Here is a 24,975-nt window from a genome sequence, read left to right as displayed (position 1 = left end):
ATGCTATGTGGTTAGTAACACAGAGCTGTCCCACACAAAATGGTGAGTCAGCATGCAGGGAACGAGAGTCTTTGAAGTGTTCAGCACTAAATGGGACATACTTATTATATCCAGTATCCCAAGTCCAGGAAATATTTACAGAAGGGGGAAGAATTAGATCATAAGAGCCAGAGGATTTTGATAACAAGAAAACCATGTTTTGCAGACACAACCTGGTCAATGTCCATTGGAAAAAACATGCAATGATTATGAAAACAAGTTCTGTTCAAGACAAAAACCTCAATATAGAGGAGGAGGGTGGGCATGCAAACTCACAACTAGCTGCAGAGCTATTGCTATTTGATAACAGCTGGGAAAGGAAGACTCAGTTTCCATTAATGATGTGGATTTTTGTAGACTGGCTACACACTAGGTCAGGTCCTACTCACGAGGCAAGGTTGGCAACAGAAACTGGGATCAATGGGGAAAGAAGAAATGTAAAAAAAGAATGATTTTCAAAGTTGGGTAGGAAGGCATAGGAGGATGAACTGGATGGGGTGTTAATGGCCAGAGTTGAGGTGGAAGAGTAAATATTTTCAAAATGCATTTGCACAAAATTCTCAAGTAATTAATAAATATTGCTAAAATATGTAATGATGAACAATAAGAGTATTCCTTTGACTACTTCCTAGTCGTCCTAGTAAATAGAATTCAAAATTTTAGTAACCAGAGTTCTTAGTTTATAATTTTAGTTACAAAGTTATATCCCATCCTTTAATTTTAAACTAACAACTGCATAATTAATTAAAATATGCATAACCTCATTATTCTAAATTGATCAGTTTTAGAAATTCTATTGTTATGATGCTGGAATTTACTATCACCTGCTAAAACAGAGTTAATAAAATAGATGTTCCACAATGGCTGGAAATCCAGCATGGGACTGATCAAGACCCACTGAATGTGGATGTCAGTGAGGGGGCCTAAGTAATCTATTGAGCCTTGGGTAGTAGATCAGTATTTATCCCGGGTATACAAATGGACTTTGGGCACCAATCCAACAATGAGATATGCACTCTCACCCTGGACTCTTGGGGGAGAGTCTGGGCCCTGCTCTGTATGAAATGATAGACTATGGACACCCCCATGGAGGGCCTCACCCTCCCTGGGGAAATGAGGGGATATTGGGGGGGTTGGGGGGAGGGCACAGGAGGAGGGGAGGGAAAGGAAGAGGGACCTGAAATTGACATGTGAAGCGACCTTGTTTCTAATTTAAATTTAAATTTAAAAATAAAATATAAAAAATGTTTTTATGGGAGATTTTCATATAATGCATTCAGATATTTGATGTATGGAGTACGGAGTTTGTAATACAGTAAAAGTGCTTCACATTATTATTAAGTAACTTGCAATGTCAATGGTTGAATACCAATTGCACATGTAATTATCCTAAACTTAAAAATTAGCATGTATTCACAGAAATTATCATTTGAAAGGAGGCTACAAATTCTGGTCTGTGCTGATGAAATCAGAATTTTCATATTTATTTTCTCTTTCTCCTTTCTCTACCTTGTGTATGCATATAATAAATAATATAGATCCTACTTTCAATTTTACCCTGTGCTTTCCAAGAGTCTTCCCATCCTTCTCAAGACTTCCATGCCCTAGAGAACCTTACTCTATGAACTGGCTGTACAAGTATCTAACATTTGTCTTTATCACCAAGATGACTTGACTAACACACTTTGTTAAAGACATAAATGTCTGTTCTTTCAAATTCCCCTATATCCAAGATAGCCTCATTAACAGGAATCTTCAATTTTCATATCTTAGAACATTTCACTCCATGAATGTCAAAGTGAAAGCAGCCTGTATTTTAGTGTTTTCCAACCTATCACTACAAAGAACAAGAAAACAAAGGTACAGAAACAGCTTTGTAAATAAAACCAGTGAAACATCGCCGTAAATGTGCAGAGAATGAGAACAGGTTGTGAAATAATAACCTTATTTTTTATTATTACTATTATTTATTTTTAAGTTTAAACTTAGAAACAAGGTTGCTTCACAAGTCAGTTCTAGGTCCCTCTCCCTTTCCCTCCCCTCCTCCTGTGCCCTCCCCCCAACTCCCCCATTATCCCCTCATTTCCCCAGGGAGGGTGAGGCCCTCCATGGGGCTGTCCATAGTCTGTCATTTCATCCAGGACAAGGCCTAGACCCTCCCCCAAGAGTTCAGGGTGAGAGTGCATCTCACATTGTTGGATGGGAGTCCAAAATCCGTGTGTATACTCAGGATAGATACTGATCTACTGCCCAAGGTGCAATAGATTACCTAGGCCTCCTCACTGACACCCACATTCAGGGGTCTTGATCAGTCCCATGCTGGATTCCCAGGCATCAGTCTGGGTTTCAAGAGTTAACCCTTGTCAGGTCAGCTGTTTCTGGGGGTTAAACCAGCCCAGTTTTAATCCCTTTGGTCATCAGTCCTCCCTCTCTGTTACTGGCTTTCTTGAGTTCAGCTCAGTAATTAACCATGGGAGTCTGCCTCTTCTTCCATCAGCCACTGAATGAAGTTTCTGTTTCCCAGACTCTCTGGCCATGGGATTGAAGGCTGGCACTCCCCAGATCTATGTCTAAAATCCATATATGAGAGAGTACATGCCATGTTTCTCTTTTTGTGCCTGTGCTGCCTCACTCAGGATGATTACTTCTAATAATGTTAAAAAACTGAAAGTCAGTGAGATTTATTTATTTATGTATTTACAAAAACAACTGACTCCATAAATACAGAAAAAGTTGGATTCCACAGGCACTTATTTCTCTATCAATATTATAAACACACATACATTCTGCATGTATCCTTATATATGTAAAATGTGTATACACTGAAATTAAGACCAAGCCTACACTGTTCCTTCCAGTTGACTACCTGACTAAATTTTAAATGAAAAGCATTTGAATATTTTATTTTAGGAAGTCATCATTCCAAGTTAAAAATTCTTAAAAATGTATCAAATATACATATAAGTAAAACTCATATAAGTAACATTACACAGATTGAACAGATTATATTTAGGAATATTTATGTAAATACATATATGAAATTACAATCAGTGAAAAAAGAGGTCATGAATTTGAAGGAGAGTGTGGAGGAGTATATAGGAATAATGGAGGGAGAAAGAGAAAGGGGGAGATGTAATTATATTATAATATCAAAAATAAAAATAAAATAAATATACAACCAAACCACAAAATATATCAATTTGAATTAATGTAGTAACATATTATTAATCTTATATAACTATTGAAGTTAATTTAAAACTGAAAGTGCAAAATATCTTTTTTAGCATAAGTACAATATTTGAAAATAACTGTCATAGCCCTGCTTACATATATGCAGCAAAATATTTTTTCAAGTAATTAAAGGCAAAAATAAATTCTGTGGAATTTAAGAGTGAGAAATTAATTTTAGAAGTTTGTTGAAAAGCTTTTGATAGCAAGCAGAAGCCAATGTTTTTCAAGGGCTGTCAGAATACATAGAACCACAGAAATCCAAATAGGTAAACAAAACAACAAAGCAAAATTCTGGGCAATGTCTGACAGAAGAGGAACCAAATTAGCTTGGTGTAAGAGAATTGCATGAGGCAACTCAGAGATAGGAGTTTGGCCAGATCAACTTTGATAGACAGCTAGAGTTTCTATAATATATACAAAACCTTCATTTGTGCATGTGTGTGGGGGTGCTCATGTGCACAAACATGCTTAAATGCTCATGCTGGAGATCTATCGTAAGAGAAAAGTGAAAAGACAAAACAATAATTAAATAGGACTCATGAGACTTGCAGAGTGCATGACTGTAGATAGAATCGATTCTTAAACCCTACTTACAAAAATAATAGGAATCTAAAAATTAAAATTTTAAGTTCATAGATTATGATTTAAGTACTTTTCTCCATTATGAGACTTTAATCACCTTAACACTTCTATGACTTTAGTGACCTGTAACATTTTATAATCACTTTATCTCCCTCATATGAATGTTCTAACATTATGCAAATTAACAATTCTCAAAGGGAAATTACATTTTCATCTCATATGCTTTTTGATATAAGACTAAGTAACAACATTTTTATTATACTGTACCAAAATATTTTATTTATAAATACATTGATATTTAAGATATTTGAAAAATACAAGAGAACAGGGGACCAGCTGTTCCGGTGGGACCAGGTTCAGCAGGTCCTGCATCCGGGCCTGGGAGGCTAAACACCCAGATTCCTGGTCTTCTTCTCCACCCACAGGACCAGAACGAGGACGAGGAATAGAAAAACTACCAGATTATTGGACTTGCTAGCACCCGCCAAAAGGGAACTCTGGTCCCCTAACCACCAGACCAGTAAGGGGCTCTTTCTGTACTCACTAGAAGAAAAGATGGGAAAGAGACAATACAAAAACACACTCAGCAACAGAAAAACCAATATGACACCACTAGATTCTAGAGACTCCACACCAGCAAGACTCCAACATTCCAATGCAAATGAAGCAGAAGAGAATGACCTTAAAACCACCTACATGAAAATGATAGAGGCCCTAAAAGAGGATATAGGAAAATCCCTCAATGAAATGGATGAAAAAACAAACCAAAAAAATGCAAGAAATGGAAGAAAAAGCAAACCAAAAATGTAAGAAATTGAAGAAAGAACAAACCAAAAAATTCATAAAATGCAACAAATGGATGAAAAGATAAACCGAAAATTGCAAGAAACAATGCAAACAGTGCAAGGGATGAAAACTGAAATAGAGACAATTAAAAAAAAAACCACAATCTGAAGAAAGGCTGGAAATAGAAAAGCTGGGCAAGGGTCAGGTACTACCGATACAAGCATTACCAACAGAATACAAGAGATGGAAGACAGAATGTCAGGTGTTGAAGATACACTAGGAGAAATGGATTCATCAACCAAAGAAAGTCTTAAGTCCAACAATTCCTTAACACAAAACATCAAGGAAATATGGGACACCATGAAAAGTCCAAACCTAAGAATAATAGGTATAGAAGAAGAACACCACCTCAAAGGGGCAGACAACATACTCAACAAAATCATAGAAGAAAACTTTCCCAACCTTAAGAAAGACATGCCAAGGAAGGAACAAGAACCTTACAGAACACCAAATAGAGTGGATCACAAAAAAGTACCCTCGCCACATATTAATCAAGGCCCCAAATATACAGAATAAAGAAAGTGCAGCTAAAGAAAAAGGCCAAGTAACATATAAAGGCAAACCTATCAGAATTACACCTGACTTCTCCATGGAAACTCTGAAAGCCAGAAGGTCTGGATAGATATTCTACCAACACTAAGAGACCATGGATGCAAGCCCAGACTACTATACCCGGCAAAGCTCTCGATCACTCTAGATGGAGAAAACAAGATATTCCATGACAAAACTAGATTCAAGCAATATGTATCCACTAACTCAGCCCTACAGAAAGTTTTGGAAGGAAAAATCCAGCCCAAGGAAGTTAACTACAACCAGAAAAACATAGGCATTAGAGAATCCCTCTCTACCAACAGCCAAAAGAACAAAGGGGTGAAATTCCACACATAATTCCACCAACAACAACCCTTCGAAATTGAAGAAGAATGAGCAATCATTCTTAACTCACAAATAAAAAGACACAGGCTAGCAGAATGGATTCGAAGACAGAACCCATCCTTCTGCTACATACAAGAAACACACCTGACCCTCAAAGACAGACATTACCTGACAGTTAAAGGTTGGGAAAAAATTTCCAATCAAATGGACCCAAGAAACAAGCAGGGGTAGCAATCCTAATATCTAACAAATTAGACTTTAAAAGAAAATCAATCAAAAAAGATGAAGGAGGTCATTATATACACATCACAGGCAAAATCCACCAAGATGAAGTGTCTATCCTGAACATCTATGCCCCAAATACAAAGGCATCCACATTCGTAAAAGAAATATTACTAAAACTTAAATAACATATAAAGCCCCACACACTTATAGTGGGAGATTTCAACGCATCACTGTCACCACTAGACAGGAATACCAGACAAAAACACAACAAAGAAGCAAAGAGTCTAATGGAAGTAATGACACAACTGGGATTAACAGACATCTATAGAACATTTCATCCACATAAAAAAGAATATACACTCTTCTCACCACCACCTGGAACCTTCTCAAAAATCGACCACATACTTGGCAATGTATCAAACCTCAGCAGTTACAAAAAAAATTTGAATAACTCCATGCATCTTATCAGACCACCATGCTTTAAAATTAGAATTCAACAACACAAATTGCAGAAAACCTACAAAATCATGGAAATTGAATAATTCTCAACTGCACCATTCCTGGGTCAAAGAAGAAATGAAAAAAGAAATTAAAGACTTCCTAGAATTCAATGAGAATGAAGACACAACATACCCAAACCTATGGGACACTTTGAAAGCAGTGCCACAGGAGAAGTTCATAGCACTAAGTGCCCACATGAAGAAACTGGAGAATAGTTATACTAGAGAATTAACAGCAGAGCTGAAAGCTCTAGAACACAAAGAAGCAACTCCCCCAGGAGGAGTAGATGCCAGGAAATAATCAAAATGAGGGCTGACATAAATAAAGTAGAAACTAGGAAAACAACACAAAGAATTAATGCAATGAAGAGTTGGTTCTTTGAGAAAATCAACAAGATAGACAAACCTTTGTCCAAACTTACCAAACAGCAGAGTGTGAACATGCAAATTAACAAAATCAGAAATGAAAAGGGGAACATAACAACAGACTCTGAGGAAATTCAGAGAATCATCAGGTCATACTTTGAAAACCTGTACTCCACAAAATTCAAAAATTTAAAGGAAATGAACAACTTCCTGGATAGCTATCTCTTGTCAAAATTAAATCAAGAACAGATAAGCAGTTTAAATAGACCTATAACCCCTATGGAAATAGAAGCAGTCATCAAAAGTCTCCCAACCAAAAAAAGTCCAGGTCCAGATGGCCTCAGTGCAGAATTCTACCAGAAATTCAAAGCAAAGGTTATACCATTTCTTCACAAAGTATTCCACAAAATATAAGCAGAAGGGTCTTTGCCAAACTCTTTCTACGAGGCTTCAATAACCTTGATACCAAAGCCACACAAAGACACAATTAAGAAAGAGAACTTCAGACCAATATGCCTCATGAACATTGATGCAAAAATACTCAATAAAATACTGGCAAATTGGATCCAAGAACACAACAAAACAATCATTCACCATGATCAAGTAGGTTTCATCCCAGGTTCAACATATGAAAATCCATCAATGTAATCCACCATATAAACAAGCTGAAAAACAAAAATCACATGATCATCTCACTGAAAAATCCTTTCACAAAATCCAACACCCCTTCATGATAAAGGTTTTGGAGAGATCTGGGATAACAGGAACATACTTAAACATACTAAAAGCTATATACACTAAACCAACAGCTAACATCAAACTAAATGGACAGATACTCAATGCAATTCCTCTAAAATCAGAAACAAGACAAGGCTGTCCACTCTCTCCATACCTTTTCAACATTGTACTTGAAGTTCTAGCCAGAGCCATATGAAACAAATTGGAAAGGAAAAGGTGAAACATTCACCATTTGCAGATGATATGATAGTTTACATAAATGACCCAAAGAACTCTACCAGGGAACTCTGACAGCTGATTAACACCTTCAGCAAAGTGGCAGGCTACAAGATCAACTCAAGAAAATCAGTAGCCCTACTATATACAGATGATAATAGGGCTCAGAAACAAATCAGAGAAACATCACCCTTTCACCCTTTACAATTGCCACAAACAATATAAAATACCTTGGGGTAATGCTAACCAAACAAGTAAAAGACCTGTATCACAAGAACATTGAATCTTTAAAGAAAGAAATTAAAGGAGCCTTCAGAAAATGGAAAGATCTCCCATGCTATTGGATAGGTAGGATGAATGTAGTAAAAATGGCAATCCTGCCAAAAGCAATCTACAGATTCAATGCAAAATAACACAAAGTAAGTTAAAGTCATCATGCATAAAAACAATTATACAATTATTCCTTATGAAGGATTTTTAAAAAGTGAAAGCATATATTGTTTATTAATTAAGACAATATATTGCTGAAAGTTTTTACTTTATTATTCTGCCCAAGATAGACAATGACAAAATGAAAATTATAATATGAATTATGTAGTTTAGGAATAGGTACTTTATTGCTTATCTTACCAATACATTGGTGAGTTTCATTAGATCACAGGAAGTTTGAGTTGGGGGAAGAATAGAGGAGAGCAGTTTGAGGGATACCATAATAGAGGGAGTCATCCTAGGTTTGACGGGAGATCTGGCTCTAGTGAGATGTCTAGAGAGCTACAAGGATGACACCAACTGGCAAACTAAGCAGTAGTGGGGAGACTACTTTAAATGACCCTCCCTAATAATGATTTTGATGACTATCTTACATACCATCCTAGAGCCTCCAACCAGTGGCAGACACATGAAAACATGCACTACTCCCACTGCAAATACATGAGCAAGAAAGAAGAGAGAGTAGGAGAAAGATAGGGAAAAGAGACAGAGAGGAAGGAAGGAAGGAAGGAAGGAAGGAAGGAAGGAAGGAAGGAAGGAAGGAAGGAAGGAAGGAAAAGAGGGAGTGAAGGAGGGAGGGAGGGTGGACAGATGGACAGACAGACAGAAGGAAGGAAGGATGGAAGATTCCTACCAGTTTTTGCCCAGTCAGGACTTCCAGGAGGTCTAGGAGGCGTTTGCCATCCTGCAGGTCACTGAAGAGGTTGTCTATGTGTTGCTCTCCAAACTGAAATAAAAAAAAAACACCCACTTGAAGAAGAGATCACAATTTTATGATCTGTATCTATGATGAAACCTTTAGAAATTTAAAACTATATTTAAGGGTATTTGATGTATCAAATTAATAGGTGACCAGGAATAATGGATGAAAGAAAGTTCAAGTTGATAAGCAGAATCAAAGAAATTATAATATTAGGACACATACATTTGAACTGTTAATGATGACAAGTTGAAAATTCATAGCATAGTTCATCCAATTAATCTGTCAGATTGTTCAACATCCTTTGTCACATTTTATAAACAATTATTCAGAAAGTCCTGTTCTCATTTGAAAACAAATCACATTTTGTAAAGATCTGATTTATTTATTTAGTTAATTAATTAGTTAGTTAGTTTTAATCCTATTGCACCTGGTAATCTCATGTGTTCTCCCACCCTCGTTCCCAGTAATCCTAGTTAGTCTTCCATCCAGGTATTGTCCAGGTCTAACCATGCTTAACTTCTGGGATCAGATGAGATCAATGGTGTTCAATGTGGTATAGCTATAGATGGAAAATCTGGTACAAACAGCATGAAAATAAGTCTACTAAGACTTTTTACTTATTTTTCTATGCTATCTACTTAGAAATTCCATTAAAGAACCTAACATTTGCTATAATCTCTAATAAGTCCTAAAATTCTTAGAGTAACTACTAATGGGAATCAGTGAACTGTGCAAATGGATCTTATCACTGTTGTATCATTTCTGTCATTTTAACATTAATGTGCTCATCTTACAGGAGCAGGTAAGAAAAAGAATTTGGCTATGCAGCCCCTTATTAGAAAACTAGACGATGAATCCAACATGAGCCAGACCCCCTGAATGTGAGAGTCAGTGAGGAGTCCTGGGCAACCTATGGGGCCCAGGGCAGTGGATCAGTGTTTATCCTTGGCATGCAAACAGACATCGTGTGTCCATAACACAAAGAGGGATGCTCTATCAGCCTGGACTCTTAGGGGAGTGCCTGGACCCTGCACTGAGTGAAATGACAGACTCTAGATATCCCCTATGTGGAAGGAAGTGGCAATAGGTTGGGAGGCTGGGGGGGGGGATGATGTGGGGGTTTCTTCTTACATATACTCCAAAATCTTTCCTTGTTTTGATTTAAAAACACCAATAATTGCTTCTGATGAGATTCTTATCAGCTCTCTAATCATCATCCAGATTATCTATAAAGGCTTAGTTTGTCTAGCACTGAAGTTAATGGAGCACCAATAAATCTACACGAGGTATTGGATGGAGCTCACATTGGTAAATCAGACACACAATACCCAGATGACAGAAGTTCTTTCCAACTGGGAAAACATATTCATGGATAATAATATCACACAAAGGAAAGTAATGGATCCAGGAACACATAACTGTGGAAAACACAGTCTGTCAATTCTAATCAAGAATTGCTGTCCCTGAGTGTCAAATAACAGGCCTAACACTAGCCTCTAAGTGATTTGACTGTACTTATGAGCTAATTAGACTGCAAACAAACTTTGAAACTTACTTATCATGAAAATCCCTGTATACAACAAAAACAACAACATTGATACTTCTAACATTAAAGACATAAAAGTCGGGTTCTTCCTACAACCAAATAGAATGTGAACGTTGGGACTTGTAGCTGCATAGGTAGGTGCCTTCTATGCCGAAAATTCTAGCTCCAACAAGCAAGTCACCCATTCCTGTATGCTCAGCTTTTGTGATATGATCATGACTACAGCCTAACTTTACAAACTACTTTTGTATTGAAATAATACCCTAATTGTTCTTTTCGAAACTTTCAGAGAAAGAATGAAAATAATACAAAGTACCATGCTTCAAGTTTTTAAGGCACATTTATGATGTGTAATATATAAGCAAATCTTAAAACAGTGACATTTTCTGACTTTTTCAGAAGACGAGTGTATACTTCCTAATAATACCATAAAGATCTTCAAATACAAACGTGAATAATACTTAGGTTTTGTTTTCCAATTGAATTAAAATACAAATTAAAATGCTGTTTATTTCAGGATTAAGTTTAATAGGAAAAAATATGCAGCCAGGAATTGGTGGCGCACGCCTTTAATCCCAGCACTCAGAAGGCAGAGGCAGGCGCATCTCTGAGTTTGAGGCCAGCCTGTTCTATAGTGTGAGTTCCAGGACAGCCTCGAAAACAATGCAGAGAAACCCTATGTTGAAAAAAAAACGAAAAAAAAAGTCTTATAGAAACAATCCAGAAAAGAGTGTCTTCTAAAATTACAAAAAAATTATCTTGCAGATAGCAATATGCCAGCTTTAAAATAAAAGCAAATGTATATTTTCTGAAAAAGATTGTTATTATTAGACCATGCTACACATCTCTATTGATTGTCAGATAAACTCTGAGAAACTAAGAAGGACATGAATGGCAAAATGGCATTTGTTCAAAAAAAAAAAAAGGAAGAGAAGCTGGTAAATATATCGTAGAGCATGAATCATGCTGTGATTTAGGGAAAAGAAGTAGAGATAAAGACCAATAGGCAGAGAGAATCTTGTCTGCAGTCCAAATGTGACATAGACTTTTTATCCTCAAATGATTCTGGCTGGGTAAAAGGCTCCGAAGTGTATCTAGTTGATCTTAGTGTGAGGAAGCAATGGGTTAATAGGAAAAAGACTGATCTTACTATTTTATCACTTTTCAAAGCACGTATATAATCAATGATTCACTGAAGTATCACAACAGAAATGCAAATCTTATTTGTTTCATTGGCCATATTGTCATCCAGAAGGAACATGCCTACAGCAAATGAGATCAAATGAATTTATCCTGGCTATGGCAGGATCAATTCCTCAGTATCTGACACTTTAGCAGTTCTGTGAAAACACATGCTGAAACACTTTTCACCCTCCTTTCTTAATATATGTTGCTTTAATGTAAAAGCAAGTATCAAAGCATTTTTGAGAAAAATCCCCACCTACTAAAGCAATTCTCAATGAAATGTCACAGAACTTCAGATGCTTAGTCTCCAGATAATGTGACTACTCCACAGGAAAAAAGCATCTCATTTCTCCTGAGTCCTGCGCTTGGTTTTAGCTACTCTCTACTCATTGGACAGAATTATAGCAAAAGGAGCACAGGAACCAGGGGCAGCAAAAGCTAACTTTGACAACCAAGTGTCCTGTTCATTCACTAGCTATGGTACCCCAGGAAAGTAAATAAACCATTACACTGATTAATAAAATGGAACCTGCTATAATAAAACCTCAGAGCACATTTGGGAAGCTGAAATGTAACAAAACACATGTATTCTATAGGTGTTGCACATGAATGGCAACAACCCATATTTAAAAAATATAGGATTTTAATCCTTTATTCTTCTATTAAGGCTTCTCTATTTATCTAGTGCTAAGTTCTAGCTGCATAGAAAATTTTGGCATGCTATGAGATCTAGAAGAAAATGCTGAGTTCATTTTCAGTGTATGTGATTATAACCCCTATAAAACTAGATGATAGTATGAGTATAAATATAGCCCCTATAACAATAGTAAGGAAGGAGAGTTTCGATTGTGCACACACAATCACTGGGAATGAGGAATATAAATTGTGGATTGGAAAGCCCATAGAAAATTCATGCTCTTGTTCTGTCTCTTCTCTGGTTACTTTAATTTAGACCTCAGTTTACTTCCCTCCCATTTCATCTTTGATATCTATCACATCTTTTTTCATAAGTGACATTTAGAGTAATGAATGCATTAGTATTTGCCTAAAATTCCAACATTAATGGCTTTCTTTTCAAGTGCATGAAATGATTTTGTAAAACAAAGTGCCACATCCTTTTGGTACCACAGGATTCTGTGGCTCTCTGTCTTTGCTTCCTTTCATGACTAATGCTTTCTTTATTAAATGAACTCAGTGAACTTTTGACATTACTCAGCAGATTCACCCATTCAGTTATTGACTTCTTTGCTAACCCAAATAGCAAGATGAAACGACTGTCAGTAAGGAATAAAGAAATATGGAAGCCCAGACAGTGTTAAAAAAATATTAGTGGGTAGCATAAACAGAGAGGAGAAAAAATGAAAATGTACAAAAATAGCTGTGGAAGGGTCAGAAACACATTTGTGAAGCTGTTTAAGTAGCCTCTGAGTCCTCACAGTTGCATCAGTCTTCTAACCTGAAAATACAGAAGGATCAATACAATGTTCCAGTAAAAGGCAAAGAGCACACGGATAATTTAGCATGACCTTCTGGTTACTGAAAGGTCAAGGCATGGATATATCTGTTGCTCAAAAAGTCAAGAGACTGCTCAGTGATTACAAATATCTGGATACAGCAAACACCAAAAAGACTGCAAAAGTGGGGATTGAAAGTATTCTGGGAGGCAATGCTGCTGAATTGCCCAGCACAAAATAAAGCAATCCACTGTACTTTAAACAGGCATTTTTCATAGGTGAATTTTTCTAAAATACAGTTTTTAAAAAGTTAACAAACATTGTATTGCTACGTAATATGTATACAGGAAACATATCTTAAGTTGTATAGCTCAATGAATATTTGTAAAGTGAATAGATTTATATTACAAGCAATCACACTTGAAAACATGCTATGACATGTACCTGATAGCAAAATTGCAGCCCTCTGTGGACTAGCCTCTTCAAGAATGACCACTATGATAATTGTCAACAACACATATTAATAATGTTTACAGGTCTCTCAATAAAGACAATTAAAACCTGTTTCATAGTTAATTTTAGGAATGTAGTGGTTGAAAGGGATATGGCTTATATAGAGAGAATTTGGAAAGGAAAAAGTTCACACAGATTAAGTGAGTCTAACAAAGCATAAACATTGTAATTTTGTGAATAAAATTTTACTCTACATTCAGAATGCCTTGAAATCTATATCTTGCATATTCTTATGAGATCTTGGGCAAGTCTCCTTTCCAGTCTCCACCTCAATATTTCCATTTTTACCCAGATTGTGATAATGATGTGAAAATTTTTAAGTAGAATGAACTATTTTAAAAATAAGAGATGTTAACTCTTGAATCCCAGGCATCAGCCTGGGAATCCAGCATGGGACTGATCAAGACCCCCTGAATGTAGGTGTCAGTGAGGAGGCCTAGGTAATCTATTGAGCCTTGGAGAGTAGATCAGTATTTATCCCGAGTATACAAATGGACTTTAGACTCCCATCCAACAATGTGAGATGCACTCTCACCCTGAACTCTTGGGGGAGGGTCTAGGCCCTGCCCTGGATGAAATGACAGACTATGGACACCCCCATGGAGGGCCTCACCCTCCCTGGGGAGCAGAAATGGGATGGGATAGGGGCTTAGTAGGTGGCAGGGAAAGAGGGAAAGAGGGGAGGAGAGGAGAGAGAGGGAGCTGTTTCTAACTTAAAGAAAAAATAAAAAATAAATAAATGTAAGGTGTCTAATATAGTCTCTGTTTGAAAATTTGTTCAATAAACTCAAATTATCTTTTTTGCACCTTCTTCTTGTTAAATGTCCCTACCATGAAGTAAAGGTCCAACTCTGTTTTGATGATCCAAAGGCACTTTCAAGAATGAGTACTATTGTAAAAGCTTACTAAAAGAAAACTTGCAAGATGAAGATAGAGTCTTATGAAACACTGAAGCTAACATATGAGTATGTTTACTCATAGATTCAGAGAAGAGAGCAATTTTTGGTCTGTAGACAATGAAAGAACCAAGAAGACTGGCTGCCTATGAGGAGTTCCCATCACTCGACTGTTTTTGTCTTTATATGCTTCTTGTTTTCTCTAAGACCTGCCATTGGCCAAATCCATATGGAAGTTCCAGGGCAAGGGCATCTGTTCCTGTAAGCAAGCTAGTTACTCAGGAGAGCAAAAAGAAGAAAGTGAGCCAATGTGGATGAACCACCACTGTTTTGACATTTAACACATTGCAAAAAAAATGTCACAGACATCCATGTCAGGAAATAATTGAAAGACCAAATGTTCTTCTTCACAATTAATCTACCAGTTATGTCTCAAGGAATGTCTTTTGAAAAAAGCAAACTGCATCAGTGGGATACATTTTCTTCTTTAAGAGGAATATCAAAGTTCTGGAATGTTCTTAGGATTTAGCAGATGAAAATTAACATGTATTTATTCATTATCACTTAGCATCAAATACTTTTAGAGGCTCTTATGTACCAGAAATAGCACAGAAATCTTTCTGCAAAGATAATGAAGAAAAAGCCAAGTTATCCTTTGGAGCTAAGAAGTAATCAACAGTTAAGTTATATAATGTGATACTTTCACATTCACTCCAGTTACAAAACGTTATTCTATTCAGCACTAAGTCTTTATAAAACATAATCACTACCATACAATGTGTATGTTATACTACTAAGTACATAGAAAATGACTCAGGCAGATTGCACATTTGAACCTTGAACAGTTACAGCATAACAGTTGGTGTAAATCAACTCATTATCTATAAATGGTTTGTTTCAACAACAAATAAAAGATGATTAAACAAAGCCAGCATGTTTCATTGTCTGATTGGGTCTATCTCTTCCAAACTTCATTAAAATATTCAATCCTTTACTTAGGTTTGTGACTTCTCATATATAAATTACCAAGGTTTATCCTAGCTCATTTCTCCAGGCTTTCTAAAAGCAAAATTTGTAATTTGGTGAAGGTGCAATGACTCAAGAACATTCATATGTTCTCTAAGTAATACTTTATATATACTTTACTAGTTACATGCCAAAACAATTGCATGTGCTCAATGTGTGTGACAAGACACAGCTTTTTTCCCTAACCATGCCATTGTGTTGCCCACTGGGAAAGTCAGTCTTGGTCAATTCATGATCTTTTCTTCAGTGATTATATTGAAGGTCTATTTGTAGACAGTACAAAATCAAGGAAAGGATTCACAAGATTATGTAAAGAAAGACTTCTATGTAACTTTTATTTCTGTTTCCTTCTAACAAGTTGAACCACAGGACATTTCCAATCCTGTAGAATTATATGGTCAAATATAGGCTTTTTCACATGAACCAGGTTCATACACACTAATTCATTAGTGTTGAGCCAAACATCAGTTTACCTTAAATATTTAGCTTTAATTAATTTCTACAATAATCAAGGAAATTCATCTCTATTTTACAGATAATAAATATGAGGCATGGAGAATACCAATCATTTTACTAAAGTTAAGTATACACTCTACCTACCAATCTCTTAACAATTCCTACTCTCTAAATGGTATTATAGTTATTTGGTTATTGTATCATTATTATATCATTTAGTGTTACTGATATGCAATTATAACTTGGGCATCTTCATAATCTCAAAAGGGCAAGGTTTAATGTTTGTTTTTATTTTTATTTTCTTATTCTGTTTTATGGGTATGAATATTTTCCTCTTCTCTATACATGCCACATGCTTACAGAACTCATAACAGTCAGAAGAGATACTGGGAACTAAACCTATATCAGGTCCTCTGCAAGAGAAAGAGGTGCTCTTAACCACTTAGCCATTTCTCCACCCCGTCAAGAACACAAGGTTTTCATGTAATCAATCATTTCTGTTCTTTCCATTCAGTTTCTAATTTGCAAAACTACTTATTTTTTTTTTGCTAAACTGAATTGGTAATTTTTCTCAGATTTTGGGCTGTGGAGAGGGTTCATTGGCTAAAACACATCTTTCCCAGATTGCCAAGACCCACATTAAGCCAGATACATGTGTCTATAATCCCAGCACTTCTCAACCAGAGGGTAAATGTAGACAGAGAAATACTTGGAAGCCTGTGGCTACCTAGCCTAATAATATTCACAGTGTTTAACACAGTATCCTGTTTTACATAAGACTGAAGATAACACTACACCAAAATTTGTCCTCTGAACTCCACATATATACTATCACATGTGCTCATGGATTCAATCTCAGATACAGATGCTCATAAATACATATTCACAAAGACTAAAAATTTGAAAAAGAACTCAACATGTAAATTATAATATTGTTCAACATTAAAGATTCCATTCATTCATTGGGACATCAGTATGCCTGGCACTCAAAACAAACATAGTAAAGAATTTCTAGAGCGGTAACTCAACTAGCACGTTATTTTCTAAAGATTTTGAAAACCATTCTCTTGTTGTCATTAGCTAAATTTAAAATAAAAAATATGATCCTAAAAAGTGATGAGGATTACTTTAGTAGCAAATAAAAGAGTAAGTTTTGGGTTTGTGTATTTAATTCAGGCATTCATTAAACATCTAAACATGCCATTATTTATTTTAAAATAATTCATTTATTGGTTTTATTTTTGAAGAATATAGTATGTGGAAGCAAATAAGCTAAACACTTATTTAAATTGCTCTTCTAACTTTTCTCAGTTGTGCAGAATATGTTAATAAATTGCATAACATTTTACCTGTTTTCAACACATATCAAAGGAGAGATGTATTTAAGTTATACAACATTTAATCAGTATTATTCATGTGCTGCATACTGTCCCACACAGCAGGAAGAATAGATAGATGAAAGGTACTTTTTTCTTTTACCTATTGCTATTATTTTCACAGATTTTGTCACATTTTAGGAAAAAGGGTATTCTTCAAAATAATTATAATCATCTTGATACTGGTGTCATAAATCTGCTGCTTATACAAATAAGAGGGATATAATCCATTCTGGGAAGAATAACAGAAAGCAGAAGTTTCCCAACTGAATTTTAAAAGTCGAATAAAATAGTAACAGGAAGATGTGGAATGTAAAAGAGTACAAGCAAAAAGACATTCAGATGATGGGATCAAATTCCATTTTATGATTAAAGGAATCACAATAAGCCCGTTCTTCAAGCATAGGAACTGCTAAAGAGCAGAAAATGATCACATCACAGAGGTATAAGAGACTACATCAGAGAAGATTTGTTATGGCACTCATAGGAATATGGACATACATCCATTGTCTTCAGACTTTTAAACATGGCTTCTGATTTTGATACACTGAAGTCATATTTTTACATTAATAAGTAGTCATGTTTTATCACAGTGAATACTGTTTCAGAAAGCTTGATACTGGCATTGTTTAGAGGCTATTCTTGTGTGAAAATATTACTTGGCAGGGGAGCTATGTTTTGCCAGAACATCTGCTCTAAATGGTAGATTAACAGCAAAATTGGCCCAAAATATTTCACCCTTTGATGAGTCCATGTCCTTTACAAGGGCCTTACAGCTTTGCTCTTCTCCATTTTTCTGTTTCTTGAATCTGTCAGCCCCTGACTTGTTTTGACCAGAAAGGATTGCATTCTACTTCTAAACACTGAACATTGGCTTCAAAAGAACTTAAACATTTTTCTGTACCCTGTGTGGTGCTGTTTTCACTATAGAAACATACCTGAGCCAGGTTTTGAGATGAGAGATATGGAGCAGATCCAAATTGTCCTAGCTAGCTCATAGGAGGTTATTACACACTAAGATGCAGCTGGCATCCCACAAAGTTCAGTTACAATCAGTAAAGCTACCTAGTCCACCCACAGTAACACGAGGAATCTTGTCAAAGACATAAAAAATAGTCAGACCCAACTGTATATTTGAAATAATAGTATTTGTTTTAGCTGAGATTTAAAGTGATTAAAAATTACAATGAATTATTACATGTCATACACAAGACAAAGATATCTATAGTTAAAATCTTTATGGAATACCATTTTTAAAGTGCTCTTGAATTTTTGTGTGACAAAGTGCTTCAAGCTAGAGAATATCAATTTACTACTGAAATTAATTATGGGCAGAAAGAGTCCAGCAATTACTCTGGAGAAAAGCAGTCAATACATTTTACATGGCATCTCTAGGTAGCATCCTGCTATAATAATAATAATAATAATAATAATAATAATAATAATAATGTGTTCTTTTAATTTTCTGTAGTCATTATATACTATAGATGTACACTAATGTGTGTATGTACATGTATGTAAATACAAATAATTTTATTTCTTACCCAGTATGTTCAATTAAAGTCCAGCTGGGGAAATAAAAGTATTCAATAGACCTTAATCTTTGTGTTTCCATTTGGTAAAGTTTCATTCTATTGTCAATTTTGATTTTAAAAAATCTATTCATTTGATTTTCTTCATTCTTTGGGTGGTTTTTTATTCAAAACAATGAATCAAAATAATTCTCAGTGAACTAAAACTGTCACTTTCATTTAGTATTCCAAGAGAAATGATTTTCTAAATGGCACCCAAGAGGAAGTACGTGACAATTTTAAGGAAAGCATATAAATATTAACTTGTGTAAAAATTGATAATAAAATTGTAATTGGTGACCTTCTTTTCAAAAATACAAAAATCACAAATTCCAAGAAGCTATCTGCAACAGATACCTGCTGGCTAAGGGGAAATCAATTTTCTTCAAAGGAATGTCACTATGTCTATCATCACACTCCAGGGCACACTGCATGCTTAGGAGTAGCTGGCCAAAACAAAATGCCCCTTTTTTGTAAGAATTCTGTTTTGTTTTGGTATTTTTTAATGTTATTAGTTTCCTTCCTTCCTTTCTTTCTGTCTGTGTGTTTTTATCTAGATTTTCCCTCCTTGAGTTGGGTTTCTTCTGAGAGACAGAGAGAGAGACAGAGAGAGAGAGAGAGAGAGAGAAGAGAGAGAGAGAATGAATGGATAAATGAATTTAGAGTTGTTGGGAAGAACTTTGGAGGAGCTAAGGAAGGGAAAAGAATGTTCTCAAAATAATTTGTATGAAAAAAGTATTTATCGAAAAAGGAAGAAGTGTCTGATTAGGTAGTTGAGTGGTAGATCACTTGCCTAGCACGTACAAGATATTGTGTTCAATCCCTAGTAATAATGAATGAATGATAATTTATATTATAAATATATTATTAGAGTTTGTGAATCAGAGATAGAGATTTAAACAAAAATATATTTTTAATAAAAATATTAATTTTACATTTAATTTATTCTGATTTTATAACTAGTAATACTGCAAATTATGAAAAATTATATGAAGACAAGCATGTTAATCTCAGTGATCAACTAATATGAGCACAGAAATATATTTGAATGACTTCTCTACTTGTAAATAACCATAGTTTTTAATTGAAAAATTCTGCATTCCTTTTTAAATTACTTAGTCTTTAATGAGCATGACTGTTTTACCTACATGTATGTATGTGGACTACTTTTGTGCCTGTTACCTGTGGAGGCCAGAAGAAGGTATCAGATTCCCTGCAACTAGAATTTTAGATGGCTGTGGTGATCATGTAGGTGCTTGGAACCAAACCTGGATCCCAGGAAAGAGCAGCTAATGATCTTAAATAGTGTCCTTGCATACTTATACTTTTTTGTTCTCCTTGTATAATTTTACTCATATTTATATTTAGTTCCCATTATTTTATATTATGTCAGTGCCTTTGGGGGAATTAGGGTGCTAGAATTGAACCTATGACCTTTTACCTACGTGGCATGTACTCAACAAGTGATGTATACCCCCAACTCCCTAAGTGTTTTTGTCATTTTTTTATTATTTGAGACTTATGTTCTCAGAACTTTATAGATAGTATTAAACTCTTTAATATTAGGAGGAAGCATAATTAATGATAGTTTTTCTACACTATTGAGGGAAGAAATTTAAGGATCAGAAGTCTTGAGAAATTCACCAATGTATTTAGTCTCAGACTTACATCTATTCTTCCTGACACTAAACTGCAGTTTTCATCCTTACACTGCTGTATATTTGGCTTACTGATTTTTCATAACTTGTTGAATGACTATTTACCTGCGTAATTAGTGAAAATCTTTAAAAATTAATGCATCACAATGAAACTTCTTGTTTAATACATTAAAATAGACATTTCTATATTGATATAACCCTAGCTATGTCTTAATTAACAGCTGTAGCCTTGTTTACATTAGGCTGTACTATGAAGGTTAGATGGTAAAATGTGCCTATATCTAAATTAAAGCAGATGAACTAGTCAACGGGGGAGTTTGTAAATTATCAGCATCTATTAAGGAGAATTCCTGAAAAGGAATTGTGTCTTCAAAGAGTGTTTGGGTGATTAAAACTGCAGTGATATGGAAAGGTTGGAAAGTTGCTAGGCCAGACCTTATCTGGGGCTGGCTTTAGATTCATGAATACTCAATCCTTGCCCATATCTTGTGTCAGAACCAGCATCATGAAACTAATAAATAAAAACATTTTGAAATATATTAGCTTAGTAGACCACTAGTTTCCACCAACTCAAAAGCTAAAAATGTCCTCAGATAATGTCTAAGGCTATGGAAAAGCTTTACCTATCTTGCTGTAACTACCTCTATAATGTACCCACCAACATATGTTAAACTTCCCTTGATTCTTGATGTTCTTTATTCTGAAAAACTACAAAACATCATTAAACTGCTTCCACATTGGAACATACAATTTGTGGTAACCTTAATCTGTGTTTCTGGGGCATGGTCACTCAAAATGGTTCTAGAATAAACTGTCTTATTCTATAAACTGAAACTGCAGTGTGTGTGTGTGTGTGTGTGTGTGTGTGTGTGTGTGTGTGTGTGTGTGAAGCTAAGTGGAAACGTAGCTTCAAGTACAACAGTGAAACAGTGAATAATCTTGACTACTTCAATTTGTGGGATGTGTTCACCCTGGTATGGTATGACTGATTTGAGATAAAGGGGAATTCATAAAAAGTTCTTCATACTCTTATTTCAATGAATTGTTATTTATGACTTTTCTAGTTTCATATTTAAGAAAATATATGGGCAATCTCATGAAGAAGTGGATAAATACACATTGATTTAGTACAGTGTGTGGATAAAGTAATATGGGACACTAAATATTTTACCTACTTAATTCACAAAGCAGGTATTGTCTTCTTTTAACACTTCAGTTACTACCAAAACACTCCTCATAATCCAGTCTTAACAGCTCCTTAGAGACACTTAAAATATATGTAATCATTAAACTGCTCTTTGTCTTTCTTAATGTATTCTGTAGTGAGTAAAATCCATTTAACCACACATTGATCTTAAAAATTTACAAAACCTAAAAACCACCTTGGCATAGTGAGACAGGGACATGACAAAATGTTGCAATCACATTGCACTTTTATTCACTACCCATGATGAATCAATTGATTATGTATAACAGTTCAAAGGTTCTAAAATGAATATTATTCAGTTTGTATATGTTAGGCAACGCATTGCAAAAATAATGAAATGGAAAATCACAACAAAGTGATATAAAATAATAATCACAATTTTATAAGCATGAATGGCAATAATATCAAACAGATTGTCTACGTCACCAGGAATGCCTGAAATAAAAATTTCATGATCATATGCAATACCACATGTAAAACACTGTCTGTTGGAACACAGGGGTGTAACTCAGGGCATGCATAGTATCCAGAGATCCGTATTTAGCATGAAAGTAGTGAACAATAAGCAATTAAAAATGAAAGAAAACAAAATGAAAAGAAAGTATTTGGACATAATCAGTAGTGAATTTCAGTTATCACTGATTTTGTTTGCTTTTAAGTCAGACATTTTAAAGGCTTTGACATCCCTCTGTTCCTTTCAAGTTGTGATTCCATTCCTAGATTGAGTAATCCTTATCCACTCTGTCATATTTCCCCAAAATTTTATTCTTTATTAACTTCTTCTAATTTTTTTCTGCTCTTCAGTTACTTCACCACTATTTCCACATTATGTTCTGAAACTCTTAAGTATTCAAAATGTATCTTGATGTCCCCAATCTTAGCTGTACTATTGCAAGCTCTCTTTTCTTAGAAGTTAAGATTTGTTTAATTTACCCACAATCATGAAAGGTGGCCTCCTTACTCTAGTTACAGTTACAACCCTGCCTAACAGATCCGTACTGCTGACTTGGCCCTCCTAGGAATGGATCATTTGTGTCTGCAGGCTTCTGGCATCTGCCATATTTTACTCCAGATTTTGTGTCTGTCTGCATCTTCAGTCACTTTCTTATGGTGCTTGCTCAGCTCACACATCTCTTGGCATACTCATTTAAGTTTGCATTTCTCTGAGTTGCCTGTCCAGACTCTCTTGTTCTACTAAAGTGATATGAGTACTTAACACAGTCTCCCTATGCCATTTGCAGCTCTTATTATATGCATAGGAACTTGTAGCCTCTGTGACTTGGGCATCTCTCTAATAAGTCTTGCCCCTCTCTGGGGAGGATACTCTCAGGATTGAGATTGTGGCTTATGGCATTTACTCCCTTCTATGTCTTCAACCTTATTTCTTTTTATTCTCATGACTCTGCTTCCTCATATCTTTATCTGATACTGGAATCCTCCTTCTGGCATGCTTCCTACTTATGGGCCCTAACACTTGGACTTAGAAGGAAAAATCTTTCCCAAGTCTCTCCTACCTCCTCTTTGCTTTACTACCAGCAATTCCTTACTTCCTCCCTTCTTCAAGAATGTCTTCTCTCCTCCCTCTAACTAACTGTGGCCTTTTATCATTGAAAACAGGACTCTATAACTCCCCTTGCCTGTCTCCTTAAGTCTGTTTCCCCTCTTGAACTCAGAGACACCATTAAACCTTGCTGTCATATTTTCTACTATAATGCATCTTGACATCAATACAAGGTTGCCAATCAGTCTCAATTGCCTGAAAATGGCAAAATGGACTTCCAAATTCTGCCACCACATTAGCAAATGGTCCAAAATTCGTTATGCTCAAACCTTCTCTGACCTGTGCTTTCATCCTGTTCCCTGTGTCTCCTGAATCACCCTTCAGAGTCTCCTAGCAAAGACAAATTTCCTCCCAAGATGACCAGAACCTGGAGCCCTTGGCTGGTCTCCTTTCAACTTCTATACAAAGGACACAGATTCCCCAAGGTACATTCTCTGTTTAAGCTACCACCACCTCCTCAGCCTGACCCTCCGGCACCACCCTAGCTTCATGTACCAGTACCCTCTCAGCTCACACACCTCCTCACCTTGACTCAACCTCACCCATGACTTTTTCATAACCCACAGTAGCCCAAATCTGCTCCCATATAGATGTTCTTTATCCCCTCAGAGAAGTGGAGGCCCCAGCATCAGTACATGTCATACATGTCACTTTTCTGTGACTGATCTTTCTTGGGTAGAAAATTGCCTTGGTTCTTTCTTTGCTGACATTTCTAAATTTACCAAAAAGTTCAGGTACCTCATCCAGAACCTATAACCTCACTTGACATGGCCTCTTTGTTATTCTTTCCTCTGTTTATCACATCTGAGGAAAAGAAAGTGTCTGGATGACTGCCTAGGCCCATGCAGATGATTCCTTTCTGGTGGAGGCTAAGGAAGCTCCCTTTGCAAACACCCACTGAGATTATCCGGTTAATGTTGAGAATGAGTCCTCTGGCCAGGGAAACTAGAGGCAAATTATTACTTGTCTCGAGGCTGGACTCCAAAAGACATCCCATAAGATGGTAAATTCCAACAATCTAAGGGTGGTCACCAAGAAGACAGATGGAAATCCTGCAGAATCCTTCATCAGAGTTGCAGAGGCTCTCCTGCAGTACACCAAGCTAGGTGATAATTCTCAAAAGGCATGCTTGTCCGCAGCTCTTGCATCCTTTCCCATTTTATATGATTTCTTGTGTGTGTGTGTCTTAAGAGACTAGATGATTGGTGTTCAGCGGTTAAACTGGCAGGGTAAGTGGGAAAGGATGGAAAGAACTTCCTATGGTAGGCAAACAGAAGCTTCTTGCAGCAGCCATGAAGCCAACTCCAAACACAACACACCAATGGTCTCCACACTTGCTACAGAGTGTGATAAAACTGTATAATGGACAAAGAACTGCCCTTCATCTTATCCACCTCCAGACCCCTCCCTGAACTGTGGATAGATAGGATGTTCTGGGACTGGTGTGTAAAATTTTCCTTCCCATGACAGACTGCAGAAGTGGTCTGTTCCTACTTCATGAATAATGTTTTACCCAGATTTGATATTTCTAAATACATACAACCAGAAAATGGCCTGGCATTAATCTCTAATGTGACCCAGTTTGTTTAAAGGGCCTTAGCCATACAGTGGCCCTGCCATATTCCCTATCTATACATGTCCTCAGGAAAGATAGAAAGAGCTAATAGACTCATTAAGACTCTCTTAACAAAATTAACTTCTGAACTTCACCTTCC

General features: G+C 36.0%; 1 protein-coding gene across 8 annotated transcripts in view; it reads right to left on the bottom strand.

Moving 5' to 3' along the window:
* Dmd (dystrophin) overlaps positions 1 to 24,975 on the bottom strand; it is a 2,157,616-nt gene that overhangs the window by 1,654,018 nt on the left and 478,623 nt on the right. For all 8 annotated transcript variants that reach the window (XM_040744180.1, XM_021232987.2, XM_040744181.1 and 5 more), the window contains exon 3: positions 8,743 to 8,835. In XM_040744180.1, the coding sequence (XP_040600114.1) occupies positions 8,743 to 8,835 (93 nt within the window). The remainder of the gene's footprint in view (positions 1 to 8,742; positions 8,836 to 24,975) is intronic.

The sequence above is a fragment of the Mesocricetus auratus genome, unplaced genomic scaffold (assembly GCF_017639785.1).
Source record: "Mesocricetus auratus isolate SY011 unplaced genomic scaffold, BCM_Maur_2.0 Super-Scaffold_100003, whole genome shotgun sequence".
NCBI classification, from domain to species: domain Eukaryota; kingdom Metazoa; phylum Chordata; class Mammalia; order Rodentia; family Cricetidae; genus Mesocricetus; species Mesocricetus auratus.
This window is presented reverse-complemented; position numbering and strand designations above follow the sequence as displayed.